The sequence below is a fragment of the Cynocephalus volans genome, chromosome 4, assembly GCF_027409185.1.
Source record: "Cynocephalus volans isolate mCynVol1 chromosome 4, mCynVol1.pri, whole genome shotgun sequence".
Lineage (NCBI taxonomy): Eukaryota > Metazoa > Chordata > Mammalia > Dermoptera > Cynocephalidae > Cynocephalus > Cynocephalus volans.
The window spans coordinates 162,390,824-162,406,949 of record NC_084463.1 but is presented as its reverse complement, the minus strand read 5'-3'; the positions used below and the strand labels follow the sequence as shown (position 1 = coordinate 162,406,949).

The following is a 16,126-nucleotide window of genomic DNA, read 5'->3' as shown; positions in this document are numbered from 1 at the left end:
CGTCTGGCCTCCTGAGAATCTTCTTGAACCTGTGCCCATCTCAGGATCCCTATGGCCACTGCCCTAATGCAGGATCTGACCAGAAATGCCTTTCCCAAATCTAATGGAGTCCCTGCCTGCTTAGCGCCGAGAAGCAGCTCTCCAGGCCTTCTGGGGCTACTGAGAGTGGGGACCTAGAGGAGGCTCCAGGCCCCCACTCTCCTCTGCCTAAAGCAGATTAGGTGAACAAACTCCTTAACCTGCAAGTCAAGGTCTCAGGTGGCTGAGCCCTGCTCCCCTCTCCAGTTTGTTTTGCCACCGTCCTCTGCACCTGGAGTTGCCCCACCAACCCAGCCATCCTTTCTCTCCTAAGTGCCTCTGCTGTTCCCTGGGCCTGGAAGCCCTTCTCGGTGTCTTCTTTCCTAGCCAATTCCTGCTCATCCTTTAAGACCCCTTCCTCCTGATCTCTCTGAACCTATGTACATCTCTGATTCTACATTTATCACCACTAGGTCCTATTTCCTTTTATTTGAAAACACTGTCAGGGGACCTGCCTGTGGCTCACTTGGGAGAGTGTGGTGCTGATAACACCAAGGCCACGGGTTCGGATCCCTGTATAGGGATGGCCGGTTAGCTCACTTGAGAGAGCGTGGTGCTGACAACACCAAGTCAAGGGTTAAGATCTCCTTACCGGTCATCTTAAAAAAAAAAAAAGAGAGAGAGAACACTGTCAATTGCAAGATGCATCGTTGCAAGTTTTGACAGTGGAAGGACTGGCTGGTTAGTGCAGTTGGTTTGAGTATGGTGTTATAACACCAAGGTCTAGGGTTCAGATCCCTGTACCCACCAGCAACAAAAAAAAGAAAAAAAGTTTTGATGTGGGGGAGGGTGAAGATTTATTACATGTTTGCATCAACTGGAAGATGCATCCTGATGTCAGAAATACTGATGTATGGGGGCCGAGCCTGTGACGCACTCGGGAGGGTGCGGCGCTGGGAGCGCGGCGACGCTCCCAGCGGCCGCGAGTTCGGATCCTATATAGGAATGGCCGGTGCACTCACTGGCTGAGTGCCGGTCACGAAAAAGAAAAAAAAAAAAAAAGAAATACTGATGTATGTATTTTTTTTAAAAGGTGCATACAATTTCCCACTGTAACTGATGGTCCTGGTTCATCTCTTGCCCCCAGGGCCCACCACAGCAACTGAATCAGAAAGGCATCAATGTTTAATGAATGAATGAACTAATGAGTGAATGAAAGAATGAGTTCCGGTGGGACATGGAGTTTGGGGCAGAACAGGGCCAGGTGCCACAACAGAAGCCCTTTAACCTCCTCTCTCCACTGCCCTGCCCTGACTCTTTGGGACAGTGAGTACAGCCACACACTGGCCTGGGTTTTCTGGAACAGCCCTATTTAAAAAATTCGGTCTGATGAACTTGTCAGACCAGGCTGCATGTGGATTCTGAAGTGCCAGCCATCCTGCTCCAGAGGGTGGTTCTACTTTCTCCCCACCACCTGAAAACTCAGACAGCCCCACCCATTCATAGCCCAGTCTGCAGCCCCCGCCAGGCCTGAAACAGGGCACTTTCAAGGGAGCTGGTTTCCCCTTCACTGATTCCTGGGACCCAGGAAAGTGTCTTCAGGAAGCAGAAGATTCAGAAGAGGTTGGTGTGAGTCTGGCCTGGGGAGCCTGGTTTTGGGGATGGTGCTGCCCTCTGGTGGTTCTGGGAAGGCAGATTAAACCTGCCCTCTCAGTCATCGCTTCTCTCAACAAACCTTTGTCTTGGTGCCCAGCCCTGGCCAGGATGCTGGGAATGCAAAGAGGAGTGGAACCCCCCATCTCTGCCCAGCTGGCAGGCCCGTAAACGCATCATTACTTGGCACCTCCACTCGGTGACTAATAGGTGTTGCACACTCAGCGCGTCCCACACTGAGCTCTCACTCCCACCACCCAGCCCCTGTCCAACCTGCTCTACTCCCACCTCCCCATCGCAGTCGTGGATCCTCCATCCTCTAGAAGCCTAGGAGTCATCTTCAATTTTTTTCTTCCCCAACCTGTCTCCCACCCTGCTGTCATCCAGCACTACCTGGTGTATCTGTTTCCAAAGTATACCCTGAATCCTTCCACTGTGCCCTGCCAAACCCGTCTCAGGCCCCATCGCTTCTTGCCTAGGTGCCCGCACCAGCCTCCTCTTGGGGCTCCCTGCATCTCCTGCATCCAGAGCTTTTATGGGCCTAAATCAACCCACCCCCCTCCAGTGACCGTCCCTGCACTTAGGATAAAACCCACCCCCTCCCTGTGGCCTGTAAGACCTGCACAGGCTGTCCTCTGCCCATCTCTCTAACTCAGCGGCTTCCACCCTTCCCCTTGCTGTTCGTCTCCAGCCTCTCTGGTCTTCCTTCTGTAAGTAGAATGAGCCATGTCCATTTCCACTGCTGGGGTCCTGACTCTACATTTCTCTTGCCCAAATGCCCTTCTCCTCACTTCCAGCATGGCAGGCTCCTGCTCATCCTGCCATCTTGTGGGCTGAAAGATGCCTGCTCAGAGGGCTCTCCCTTGGTGTTCCTGTTTTTCATGGTCACTGCTGCACCCCTCTCCCCTGGCGTGATACCTGGCACAAAGTTAGGCCTGCAAAGAGAAACAAAACTTGGTGTTGGCACAGCCTGGTGGGGAAGAAACCCCCTAAACATGTATCCAATTAACCTGGCAAGAACTATAATGCAAGAAGATGGGGGCACTCTGTAGAAAAAGGTCAGGGAGGGTTGGGGGAAGTCCTGAATATGACATCGTGCACATGCAAACTTATGGGAGGATGGGGTGAGGACTGGCACACCCCAAGGCCCAGGAGTTCAAGTGCTCTCTTGCTGAGGCTTTGAAGAGGAGGGTGAGCTTGGGGGCTTCCCTGACCTCAGCAGGTGTCTGCTGGTTGACCTGGAGAAACTCATGCCTAACGTGGATAGCCATCTCTCTGATACGGGTACCCAGATAGTACCAAGCTCTGGCTGGTCTGCTGGAAGTTCACTTCATTCATTCCCTCATTCATCTGACAATATTCATTGAACTCCTACTATGTGCCAGGCACTGGTGCTTGCTTGGCTCTAGGGGTCCAACACAGGAAGAGACAGCGCCCTTATGTGCAAACTATAACTAATACGAACAGCTGACATTTGTTGCGTTCTCACTATGTGCAGGGCACTGTTCCTGGAGCCCAGCTGATCTCATTTAATGCTCGAAACATCCCTGTGAGGCACGTGCAGAGTTATCCTAAGAGCCAGCAGCCTTCTGGGCCAATCAAGGGAAGCATCGAGGAAGGGCGTTTTTGCCAGAGCCAGGATGGGAGAGAAGCAGTTGTCTTACGGGCAGGGAAAAGAGCTTTCCAGGCATGTGGAACAGCAAGTGCGGAGACCCTGAGGAAAGAAAGGTCCCGGTTATCCAGGAGGCTTCCACATCCCACATCACCACAATCCAAGGACCTTCAGGGGGTGTCAGCCCGCAGGCGCCAGCTCACAAACCCGGCAGGGCTTCAAGACCCCTGACTCCTCCCGGCCCGCTTCCCGGGAGTAGCGCCTCTCCCGAACACTCCAGAAGGTCACACAGTCCCCTCACTCTTCCTGGCCCCAGTCTCCTCTCCCGCCTGCGACGCTTCGCCCGGACGTGCCACTGGTGGGGGATCTGGCACCGCCCCGCCCCGCCTCGCGCGCCGCCCCGCCCACCGGCCCCGCCCCGCCCACCGGCCCCGCCCCGCGCGCCGCCCAGCCCACCGGCCTCGCCCCTCCCTGCCCCCGCCTCGCGCCTCGCCCCGTCCCACACCCCGCCCACCGCCCCCGCCCCGCCCTGCCCCCGCCTCGCGCCCCGCCCCGCCCACCGCCCCGCCCCGCCCCGCCCTGCCCCTACCTCGCGCCTCGCCCCGCCTCACACCCCGCCCATCGGCCCCGCCCCGCGCGCCTCCCCGCCCACCACCCCGCCTCGCCCACCGGCCCCGCCCCTCCCTGCCCCCGCCTCGCGCCTCGCCCCGTCCCACACCCCGCCCACCGCCCCCGCCCCGCCCCGCCCCTACCTCGCGCCTCGCCCCGCCCCACACCCCGCCCACCGGCCCCGCCCCGCCCTGCCGTCGCGTCCCGCGCCGGGGCCGTGCCCAGCGCGCATGTATCTCCCCGCCAGCCGCTCAGCCTGGTTCCGAACCAGCTGTGTTAGCGGCGGGTGCGTTTGTACTTTGACGCACAGTCTCGTAGCCCCCACCGGGCCCACGCTGTGGCCGCTGGCACTTGCCGTAGGTGTTGGGAGAAAGACCTGAAGTATCCCAGTGCCGCCTCCTACTAACCCGGCTGGGTGCCCGAAGCGAGTTACTTAGCCTCTATGAGCCTTGCATTCCTCATCTGTACAAGGGGCTCCCCCAGCATGGCCTTACTGGATTGTCTTGAGGATTAACTGACATAAGGTGTGTGAAGTGTTGGGCTGGGGAGACTGACTGCTGAGTGGCCACCGTCACGCTGAGTATCTTGGGCTGCGCTTGTGTCTCCCCCTAGGCGTCCTCCGTGGTCTCTTTTCTCTCATTTTTCTTCCCCCTCTCCCTTTACGTCTTCCTTTGCCTTTCCTTTTTTTTTTTTTTTTTTTTGTCTTTTTCGTGACCGGCGCTCAGCCAGTGAGTGCACCGGCCATTCCTATATAGGATCCGAACCCGCGGCGGGAGCGTCGCCGCGCTCCCAGCGCCCACTCTCCCTAGTGCGCCACGGGCTTGGCCCTTTCTTTGCCTTAGCACATTCTGGTGGGGGGTGGGGGAGGTGGAAGCAGAGATGACAGCGTTAGGCAGAGGGTGAGGCCAGGTGTTCCCAGACCTCCTGTGCCTGCTGTCAGTTTCCTGCCCACACATGGGTGTCGCCCAGGCCTGGGCTTTGCGAGCTGTGGCCTGGAAAGATGGTGGGAGGATGGGTCTCCCCAGCAATCAGGTGTCAGGCCTGCTCTGCTACTGGCTACCCAAAACACACTTGGCAGAGCTGGCCTGCGGGTGAGCTGAGATCGCCCCTGCCCCCAGGACCAGCTACATCATTTGCAGGGCCCGGTGCGAAATAAAAATGTGAGGCCCCTTGTCCAAAAATTATTAAGAATTTCAGGATGGCGGTAGCAGACTGTGAAACCAAGCTCAGGCTCTTCAGAGCCCTGGGCCCTGTGTGATTGCAGGAGTCAGTTGCCCACGAAGTTGGCCCCGCTCCCGCTCCCCATACATCCACCTTTCATCACCATCAGTAAGTTTCCTCACTCCCCACAGCTGGGGTAGATGGGGAGGGAATAGAGCTAGCTGAAGCTATCCTCGATCTCAAGGAGTTGGAAAGGCCAAAGGGGAGGAGTGTGGGCAAGCATCTAGCCTGGGATGCTCAGCAGGGCACCAGAGAGCTGGGGTAGAGGCTCCAGAGTCCCAGGTCCAGTGTTCCTATATGTCTTAGCTCTGCCACTGAGCCTAGGACCGACACTTCACCTCTGAGTCTTGGCTTTGTCACTTAGAGAATGAAGACATACCCGCTTCATGGGGTTAGGGGTGTGAGCAGAGAGGCTGGGTAGTCGGGTGTATGGGGTGGACTCTAGGACCAGTCTCTGAGTTTTACTAGCCAAGTCATTTTGGGCAAAGTAGTCAATGTGCATAACTCAGTTTCTCATCTTTAAAATGGGGAAAACGGTAGAGCTGTTGTGAGGTTTGTATGTAACATGCTTAGAACAATGGCCAACACTTAGTAAGCCCCATTAGATATCAGCTGTTATTACTATGTTGTTGTTGCTTCTGAAAGGCACACAGAATATCCAACTTAACCCCTTCGGGTTGGAGGGAAAACAGGAAAGGCTTCTGGAGGAAGAGGTGTTTGAAGGAAGGATAAATTTTCAAAGTTATAGGGGTGGCAAATCTGGGCACCACAGAGGCATTCAAGTTCTAGGCCCCTTCGATAGAAGCACCTGTGACATGCCAACCACAGACCTTCCCATTTTACAGATGTCAGTGGCAGGATGAGTTTATTCAAGTTTAGACATGACCCCAGAGGGTTATCGAAGATTTTTGTGTATTGTATGAGCTAAGAAGGTTCATCTGAATGCAGGTTAGATTGAAAGTAGGCACCCACAAGAAAGGAGGGGAGATGGTGAAGTAGTGGAAAAAGTGAGAATGTGGTAAGATTGTTATCAGGGAGGAAAAGGCCTCTACGTACCTAAGCTGCTGGGAACACTCAGCAGTGTTTCCTGGGCATCTTTTATGTGTCAAGCACTGTGCCAGCTGCTGGGGATGATATGGTGAGTGAGCAATACAGACTGATCCTGGAGTTTCTGGAGTAGGTGGGGAAACTGACCTCAAAGGAGTCCTAAAAACCAGTAGGGTGTTATGGGAGCGTGCGATCCAGTCTTGAGCCGAGTAGGAAATGGCTTCCCAGAGAAAGTAACGTGTAAACTGAAGGTGTACCAGGAACAGCACATACAAAGGCCCAGAGATGGTGGAATTAAAAAGTTAGCTATGGGTGGAGGAGTGGGAGGGGCAGAGGGTGAGTGATGAAGCCTGAGGGCTTGGCAGCCTTGTGGGCCACGTCACCGGCCACGTCCAGATTTTATCCTGAGATGAACACACTGAATGGTTCTAAGCAAGGGAGAGTAGTCAAATCTATCTTTTAAGAGGAATGTTCTGGCTGCCAACATGAAGCCCAGGGGATTAGACTAAGCTCCTCTAAAGGTAGTGATGAAAGCCTGCTCAGGACCTCCCAGATGGGACTTGATGTGACAATCAGGTAAGGAGGTAGTCTTCAGGCAGCATGTAGCACACATATTTAAGGGCTAGAAGCTTGTACTCAACCTACCAAGTGATAAGCAGCAGCAGGATGAGGTGGAACAAACGCCCAGGCCCTGCTGAACTTTGGGCAGGCATTGCCCTTTGAGGAGCCTGTCCTGCAGCTTTAGTGGAGGTTAGCCTTGGCTATGGCTAAGGTGGTGGTAGTGGGAACAGATATAAAATTCCCAGGCCCATTCCCAGGAAAGTGCCACTGAGGTCCCTTGCAGCTTTCGGGGACAACACTGACGACTCTGCAGAGTTGCCCCAAGTACCACCTTTTTTGGCGGGCCAGGGGGGATGATCAGATAGTCTCACACTCACATTTTCCATGTCCATTAAAAAGTTCCCCTTGAAGTAAATGCTGTTTTTGACGTTTAAAAAAAAAAAAGCTGAGGAAATTCGAGTAGTTGCAGGTGCCCTGAAGTTCCGCTGAGGGGTGAGGCAGGCACACCCTGGCCTTGGCCACCAGCACGAGTCTGCGTGATCTTCTGACTCATTCCCACAGATACATACACACCCCCAAACAGAAAAGGTTTAGTTTTTGTTTTTAAAGAGTTTTTATTTAAAAAAAAAAAAAAAAAAAAAAAACCAAAAAACAAAACAAAACCAAATCATAATATTTCTCATTGAAGGCTATTTCTTTTGTCTTTTAAAAATTTTATTACACAAATATCTCCCATTCCCCCACGTGTCAGAGGAAAGATGTCCTTGCTCTTTCTAAAACCAATAGTGTAGAACTTTTAGAAAACAAAACAAAGTCCAACTAGCTTCCCTCCTTCCCTGGCCCAAAATAACCCCAATGTGTCAACTGAGATAGCATAAGACTTATCCCCTTAATGCTTACATTTAATTTAAAATTTTTAGCACAACATTGGAGATTGACTCTATATCAGCAACAAAAAATATATATTTACAATATTTCTCCAAAAAACAAAAAACACAACCAAACCCTTTAAACATAGTGACTTTAGGAGTTTTATTTATGGAGCAGTTATTTATTTTTTTAATCACCAAGTGATTTTATATTATATATATATAAATTTTCTTCCTTTCCTTTGTGGTTTTTCGCCCCGCGGTGCTTGGAAAGATGGAGGCAGGGGGTATGGTCCTGTAGTCAAGAGGAGGGCAGGCTCTCCTGGCCAGGCCGGATCTAAGAGCAGATTGCAGGAAATGCGATGGAACTTCCTGGTTCCTCTGTCCCCAAACAGAGACACTTCTTTCCTCCACATGGACCAACCCTCACCTCTAAAAACCATTTTCCCCTCACAGTCCCAAAGAAAAGGGAAACCCAGTAAGGACATCAGTCCACCTGCCGCCACTCCTGGGCTCCCTTTTCTGCTGACCAATTTATGTGCACGGTAAAAATGCTTGTTTTTCCAAACCAAAAAACAAACATAAAAACCAAAACCCAAAACAAACCATCAGCTTGGAAATTTCTGTGGATGAAATGTCCCAAAGTCAGAGGCACTCTCCCGGCACAATCCCTGCTCTGAAGGGGTCTCTCCACCTCCCCTTTTATAAAAAGACAACAAAACAAAATGAAGCAATCTTCAGTATTTTCCACAGGAGCAACCAAAAAAAAAAAAAAAAAAGGCAGGAAGCTTCCAATTATAGGTCATTAACAATAATATTAATAAGGTTTTTGCTCAATACCCAGGGTTCTTTACAGAGAAGTTCCCCTAACTGAGGCACTCTGGAATAAGTCACTGGCATTTCCTCAAAGTTTCAGCCCTAGATCACTGGGGCCTGGAGACCAATGGAAGGGGCAGAGAGTCTTGGGAGCAGACTGCTGTTTTTAGGGTATAGCTAAGAGAATCAGCAGATTGGAAGAAACAGACATAATGCCACCCCTACCAGGACCCTAATAAGGCCTGTTAATGCCAGGGTCAAAGTGGGGTGAGGTGGCAAAGAGAGGACCCCTCTGCCTCTATTGCTTTGGAAATGGCAAGGGTGCAGATGGCATCTCTCCTCTGGGTGGCTCACACATCAGACCCCCAGTGCCTGGGCTCTGTCCCTTACCCTGGTAGGGCTTCAGGAGGAAAGCCTGAGACTGGGCTACAGGAAAAAGGACAGGAAGGGATGGGGCTGGAGGACAAGAAGGCAGGGGCAAGGTTGTGCTATCAATATCCTTACAGATGGGGAGCAGAGTGCAAATTTGCGTCTATAAGCTCTTGCCACAGGCTGCTGCTATTGAGCATCTCCTCACACACTTAAATACTGACCCAAAAGAAATTCCAACCTTCCTTTCTTTCCTTTTTTTTTTTTTTTTTTTTTAAAGTGCAAAAAGCTCTCTGCTGCCCTAGAGAGAGGATCTTTGGACAGGCCGTTCAATGCAAAGTAAAAGGGGGCAGCTGATGGGGCTCGACAAAGGGCGGTGGGTGGAGTGGGAGACATCTACTCCCCTCCCTACCACCCTCCACACACACGCAGAACACACTCAGCCACACACACAGAGGCACATGCACACCCCCTTCCATGGCTGCAGGCAGAGGGCAGGTGACTGGCTTCTCAGCAGGACCCCCTCCTCCCTCCAAAAGGTGCCAGATCAGTGAGCTGCTGGGACTGGGCAAAAGCCTGGACTCTGGGAGGCTATACTAAACCAGAGGCCTGAAGGAGCCTGGCTGGGAGACAGGTGGAGACTACGCCCGGTCCTCTGCTCCCCCCAGCTGAGGACATGCATCCTGGGAAAGCGCTAGTCAGGCAGAAATGAGGACATGTGGAAAAGGGCAGTCAGTGAGAGGCAAAAGAGAAAGAGGAAACATGGAGATGGTGCCTGTCTCAGAATCTGCCTGGGTAGCAGTGAAATGGGGGTGTCCCTGCGGTAGACAGTCCCAGCTCCTGAAGAATTTTAACCCCAATAAGTGCAATAAGGACCTCATAGAGACTAGCAGGAAAGTGTGGGGTGGGGTAGGACAGGAAGGGGTGGAAAACCTCATTATGAGAACGAGCACAAGTGTTGGACAGAGTCAAGCTGAAGCGAGAGGAAAGGAGGGAGCGCACAGATGTGGACGTGAAGCTTGGGACATCTCAACAGCACCAGTGTGATCTGCACGGGTCTGGCATTCCTGGGACTGCTGGTGCCTCCTGCATAAGCCGGGAGAGTGTGATGGAGGAGAGACACGCACTGGACACCACAAGGAGAACCTGGCCAAGGAGAACCTGGCCATGAAGACAGGGCTACTTTCTTCCCTGGGCGTTTGCTCAGAACCAGGCACTCCTGAGGACCATAGGTGGGGAGGAGGGGCCTAGGGCCCAGTACAGATGAGAGCTGCACAAACACCCCAACTGAGAGCCCGGCCTCCTGGCAGGCGAACAAGCGAGCAGGCACCCGTACAGCACAGCCTGTGCTTTCCCCTCAGATCAATCTGCAACTCCCTTTTCCTTAAAAAGGAAAGGCTTAGTGTCCACCACCCTCTCTGCCCTGCCTGTAGGGGAAGGGCTCAAGGGACAGGAGAGCACAGAGGGAGTGTGACGCTGGCCTCAGAGCCCGTGCAGGGTCAGGGAGAGGCTCTCCTCGGTGGGGAGTCAGGGGAAGATCGGTTTCCTGTTCAGTCTGGGCTGGGTGTGTCTTAGCTGATCTTCTGTATCAGCTTCTCGTCAGACAGGCAGTAGAGGCTGTTGATGGACAAGTCTGAGATGAAGTGCTCGCAGGCTTTTCGAGTGATCTGCTTGCATCCTCGAAGGTCGATCAAGGTGACGTTGGCAATGCGCCGTAGGTAGATCAGGGTCTGGTCTGTCAATTTATTGCAACCTTTGGGAGAAAGTAGCCACAAGGACAATGCTCACATACATACAGCCACAGAGGCCTTCCTCTGCCATTCAATTCCCCTAGCCCTCTTTGTCCCGCAACAGCCTGGCACAGAGACCAGAAGTGCCACTAGCAGTGGCTCCCTGCTGCCTCATTCCCAGCTCTGTGTGACAGCAAGCACAATGGCTGCAAGGCCGACCAAACTGCAGCTGGATGGTGGCCATGCATATAAGACCTGACTTAACTACTCAAAGCCTTGGTCCCCCATCAGTTAGAAAAGGGACAGAAATCCATGTCCTTATCCAAATGTGAAGAAACGAGTTAACCATGGTTCAATCAACAGACCCAAGGTCACTCTAGTTTACTGGTCAAGTTCCAGGGAGGGCTGGGAAGTCTAGGAGGCACAGAAATTTTATCATAAAAAACTGCAGCAGCATACCTGCCATATTGAGCTCTGTGAGGGAGTAACGAGTGGAAGAGCCGACAGCGGTTAGTAGATTGGAGGACTGATCTGTAAGGTGGCTGCAGTGACTGAGATCGAGTCGAGACAGGAGGGGCATGTGGCGAATGATGAGGCGAAGTGTGGCATCCGTGATGTCAAGGCCTGCCAGTCGGAAGTCGGTCATGTTTCGGAGCTTGCTGCGATTGTCCTGACCTGAACAGGCAAGAAAGGAACCTAGATCAAAACTCTTATCTAATCCAGCTCCAAAGCTCCCGGCAGCGTCAGCTATGTGCTGGCCAGGCCTCCTTCAAGGGGTTAAGCAGAACTGCCCACACCTAGCCCTGCCTTCAGGGAGTGAGCAGTGTGTGGGGGCAGTTTCTAGGAAACCAGACAAGTTTTCTTTCTTCCCAGCTGCTAGATTATGCCTCGCAAAGCAAAAGAGTATGTAAGGAATGCTCCTCCCCTTCCCACACCCCCACACTTTTCTAGACCATCATGCAAACAACTTTGATGCTCCACCTCAATGATGAAGCCTTCCAACATTTTCTAAGGCTTATACTCTCTGGGCCCCAAACTCCACTGACCCACAAAATGGACTTACTCCTTTGTTTGTAGGTTGCTATCTGCTTGTAAATAGTTAACCTGTACTTGTACATAGTCCATTCTGCTCTCATTTTATACTCTTCTTCCATAGCATCATTTCTGACACTACCTTAACTTTTGAGGATGATGTTTATCGAAAGACAAAGCTATCCCAAGATGGACATAGAGAAGTCAGGCCTAGTGCATACCTGGCTTATCAGCCGGTGGAGTCAGCAAGTCCCGAATTTGAGGGTCCTTGATTCCTACTGCCCACCGAAGATCAAGGGTCCTGAGAAGGGGGCAGCTGGAGGTGCTGAGGGCAGAGACTGCAGACCAGGAACAGCCTGCTAGGAGTAGGTCTTTCAGTCCTGCAACAGATAGAAACAGAGACACACAACACTGTACTATATTCTGTTTACGAGCACATTCAAAGCCTCAACTATTAGCTCTTTTGAGCAAAACAAATGGATTTCCAGTTTAGTAGGAGAGGGACTATGTCCTAATCTTCCAGGAATCCAACACAAACATTCTTATGGTATCCTACATTATATCTTCTAGCCTTGGTGTTAAACCAATTGCTTAGTTTCTACCAAAGCAATACAAGTGTGAATGACTTCCTATTTTTCCAAGCACTTACAAGGGACTGACCAAGATAATATCTGACTCAAGTTTCCTCATCTGTGGCTATGCTCAGGAGACCTGCAGGGCTGGCAGCGGCACCTGATCCCATTCTCTTTGTTGTCTAGTGCAGTGATTTGCCTGCTGGTCCAGAGTTAAGTCTTGGAGACTGGCAGTTAAGGTGGCCCTTTGTAAATCTTTTGCTAAGCAGAAAGGCAACAATGGCATGGGACTGCTTCCCTAAACTGCCCTAAAGCAATTCTAAGAAGCACTGCCAACAATGCAGCTTTCTCTGCCAGCTCCTCTGGGCCCCTGGAAGGACAGCAGCAGAGCTGCTCACCTACCTGGCAGCCTATTGACGAGCCATGTCAGTTGCTTTTTGGAGATGTTGGTCCAACTGAGGTCGAGACTGACTGGCTGCCTCTTGATGATGCCACTGAGAGCCTGGGGTACAATGGCCTTACACCTACTCAAGTCAATTTTTGTCCAAAGTCTCTTGTCGCAGCACCTGTGACAGAAGGGAAGAGAACTAGCTATCGTTGATATCCCTGTCGATGACACTCCCATCACAGGCTGCTGGAGCCTTCTGGGAGAAGCAGAGCACCTGGAGGGTCATTCTCCCTAGGTTTTTCCACAAGTGTACAATCATCACACCCTGTCATTTTTTGCTTCAAATAAGCCAAAAATTGCCTTGCCCTCTACAGAAACTAGACAATTTGCAAACCCATATCTTAAGTAGTGTATAACTTGACCAGTTAACCCTGATTTACTCTGGAGGATTTGAGAACATAACAGTTGTTAAGAACACATAGCAAACAATATATTATAACCCCTCCATTTCCATTAAAATGATATGGTTCCTAATGAAGTGTATATAAGGGAGCACTTTAAAATTTCTTGACTTCTTACTAGGCTTGCTCTATTCCCTCCCTCGTCAGTCACTTGCAGCTACCTGAGATGCAGGGTGCTACTCAACACATCCATGATTCACCCTGCCTTAAGCCCACTACCATATCAGGCTGAAAGAGGCTCTTTATCAGGCCTACGGAGTCCTCACCCACCCTCGAGTTTCTGCCTCAGTGCTATCTCGACATTTTCTAGCCAGTCCAGACCAGAACTGAAAGGGAGGCCTGTCTTTCACCGCAGTCTACAAAGCCGCAGGCCACAAACCACACTTTAACATGTAGGCTTCCATCTAATACTTTACACCTCAACCTAGCTCAGAGTCTGGCTGGCAGGGGAAGGGGAGACAACATATAAGAAGAGTCTTATGTGCCTCGGCCTGGAAACCAGGGGACTAGAGCCAGGCAGGCCCACTAGTCCTACAAAGAGAAATATTAAGAGAATTTGGGTAGCTCACCTGTTGACTGAAATTTGGGAAATAAACTCGTGTTAGCAAAGAGTAGGGTATTTAAAGACTGAAAAAATTTTCACCAATGATACATAAAACTTTTATGGTAGAAGCTAGCTCCTGCTGATACAACAGCACACACATCAGAATCCCCTGGAGGGCTTGTTAAAGCAGACTGGTGGGCCCACCCCTGAGGTTTTGATTTGAGGCCCAGGATGGGCCCTGAGAATGGGCATTTCTAACAAGTTCTCAAGTACATGCCACTGGTAAGCACACCACACTTTGAGAACTACTGTAATAGGGTGTGACCCAGATATAAGGATATATCCTAGAGCTTAAGAAAAAAGAAACAATGCCCAATGGAAAGCTCTTTGTTCATCATCACTGGAGATTTCTCCCCCCAAGTATCTGTTAACTTGAGAGCTGGCAGGTCTTGTTATGAAGGAAGCTTCAAAACTGGACCTTGTTTGTTGGAGAAAGGAATTCTGATCCAGGTTTGGGAGATGAGAATTAAAGCTAGAAAACTGTGAGCACTTTCAAATTCATTCTGAAAAGCATGTCTACTTCTCACTGGATGAAGTAATTCAGACAGGGGCTTAAGTGGTCATTTGTGTCATGAGCACCAGAAGAGTGACTAGCACATCACAGGCTCTCAACCAACATGTGGGGAGTTCAGCTGACTTGTGGGGAAACTTTCAGCCACTAACACTCTGAAGTTTTAGCAAACTGTACAAATCCATTCCTCAAGTCAGTTTCTTTCCCCCCAGTAAAAAGAGATGGGAAGTACAGAGCAGAGAGAGGAGGCAAAGGGCCAAATTTCCCTAATAACACCGGCAAGCACAACTGACCACATCCTTTTTTTTTTTAAAAAGATGACCACCGGTAAAGGGATCTTAACCCTTGACTTGGTGTTGTCAGCACCATGCTCACCCAATGAGCTAACCGGCCATCCCTATATAGGATCTGAACCCATGGCCTTGGTGTTATCAGCACCGCACTCTCCTGAGTGAGCCACGGGCCGGCCCTACAACTGACCACATCTTTAATAGGACCTGCAGTCTGGGAAACACACTGGGTTGATTCACTCCTTAGAGGACCCCACAAGCCTTCAGATGCCAAGATGCATGCTGTTCTCATATGTAAAACCTGCCACCTACTCCCATACCCCTATTCTCTGACCCCCTGTATCCCTGCTCACCATTTATACCACGTCTTGCACACTCGCATACATTCACAAAGTTCTCTGCGGCTGAGGTAGCGGAAGACAGACATCCAGACCTCCCGCTGCATCCAGCTTTCGTCTCCATCCTGAGCCCAACTGCCCCGGCCATTCAGCCTGGCTGCACCCCCCTCCTCTGCACTGTCATCTTCCTCCTCCTCCTCCTCCTCTTCCTCCTCATCTCCCCCCAGCCCCTCCTCATCCCCACGCTGGGGGGTTCGGGCTGGGCAGTGCTGCACTAGCACACGGGGGGAATGGCGAAGGTTGGCAGAAGAGGCCGTGATGGCCTGCAGCTTGGGCACAATGGATGTCCCGTGGAGCTCTTTGGTGGGCCTCTGTAGCGTGACAGTGAGGTACGATCCCCGGATCTTGGCTTTCTCAACTTCAGACAGCTCCTTTTTGCCGCTGGGATTGTTCTCCTTTTCCCGTACCATGGTGCGCTCTGTGGCCTGCAGCCGCAGCAACTGCCGCCGTTTGAAGCGCTCATCGCGGCTGGCATTGTGGTGGTCGCTTGGGCCAGCCCCAGGGGATGACCGAGTCACCATACCCCGGGGGGAAACCGGGTCATGGATGAGTTGCAGCATGGAAGTGGGTGAGTGAGGTGGGGGCGTAAGGGGCTCATCGCAGCTCCGCAGGGGCCGCAGGACTTTGGCTTGCACAGCTTCTTCGTCGTTCTCCTCCATTTTCCGCTTCTGCAAAACAGGCCCAGAAAAGCAACATTGGTGCTTCCTTTCCTCCAAACTCTCTTAACTGACAGGATGAGCCTGACTTATTCTCAGGGGGCTACAGAGAGACAGGTCATTGCTGCTAGAGGGGGTCATCTCCTCAGAGTCTGCAATACAGACTCTGCAAAGATCAGCAACCGAGCTTAAGCTAGAGCCAGAGAACACTGATTACAGAACAAAAACCTTCAAATGGGTTGCCTGGAAAACCTACCTGTGACAAACAAGTGTGTGTCCCAGTACAGAGGACTAAGATCCAAATTTGGACTGCCTGACTCCATACCCCACCTCATTTATCTCTTGTCCCAATTTTTTTATTTTAATTCTCTGGGTAAAAATATTCTTTAAAGAGGCCACAACTCTACCCCTATGTAATCTACCATTTTAATTATTTATTTACTTATTTTGGCACCTGGCCAGTATAGGGATCCAAACCCTTGATCCTGGTGTCCTAACACCATGCTCTAACCAACTGAAATAACTGGCCAGCCCCTGACCATTCCTCCCCCCCCCCCCCAAAAAAAAGATGACTGGTAAAGGGATCTTAACCCTTGACTTGGTGTTGTCAGCACCACACTCTCCCAAGTGAGCCACGGGCCGGCCCTCCCCTGACCATTTTTAATCCTGTCTCTACTTTAGCCTTTTCACCCAACAGATGTGTCTCATT

General features: G+C 51.4%; 1 protein-coding gene across 1 annotated transcript in view; it reads right to left on the bottom strand.

The window, feature by feature from the left end:
* Window positions 1–7,728: 7,728 nt before the first annotated feature.
* KDM2A (lysine demethylase 2A) overlaps window positions 7,729–16,126 on the bottom strand; it is a 104,597-nt gene continuing 96,199 nt past the window's right edge. The window contains exons 17-21 of the mRNA XM_063092963.1: window positions 14,717–15,429; window positions 12,512–12,675; window positions 11,759–11,917; window positions 10,965–11,180; window positions 7,729–10,528 (exon numbers count right to left, since the gene is read on the bottom strand). Of these exons, the coding sequence (XP_062949033.1) occupies window positions 10,347–10,528; window positions 10,965–11,180; window positions 11,759–11,917; window positions 12,512–12,675; window positions 14,717–15,429 (1,434 nt within the window). The 3' untranslated portion in view covers window positions 7,729–10,346. The remainder of the gene's footprint in view (window positions 10,529–10,964; window positions 11,181–11,758; window positions 11,918–12,511; window positions 12,676–14,716; window positions 15,430–16,126) is intronic.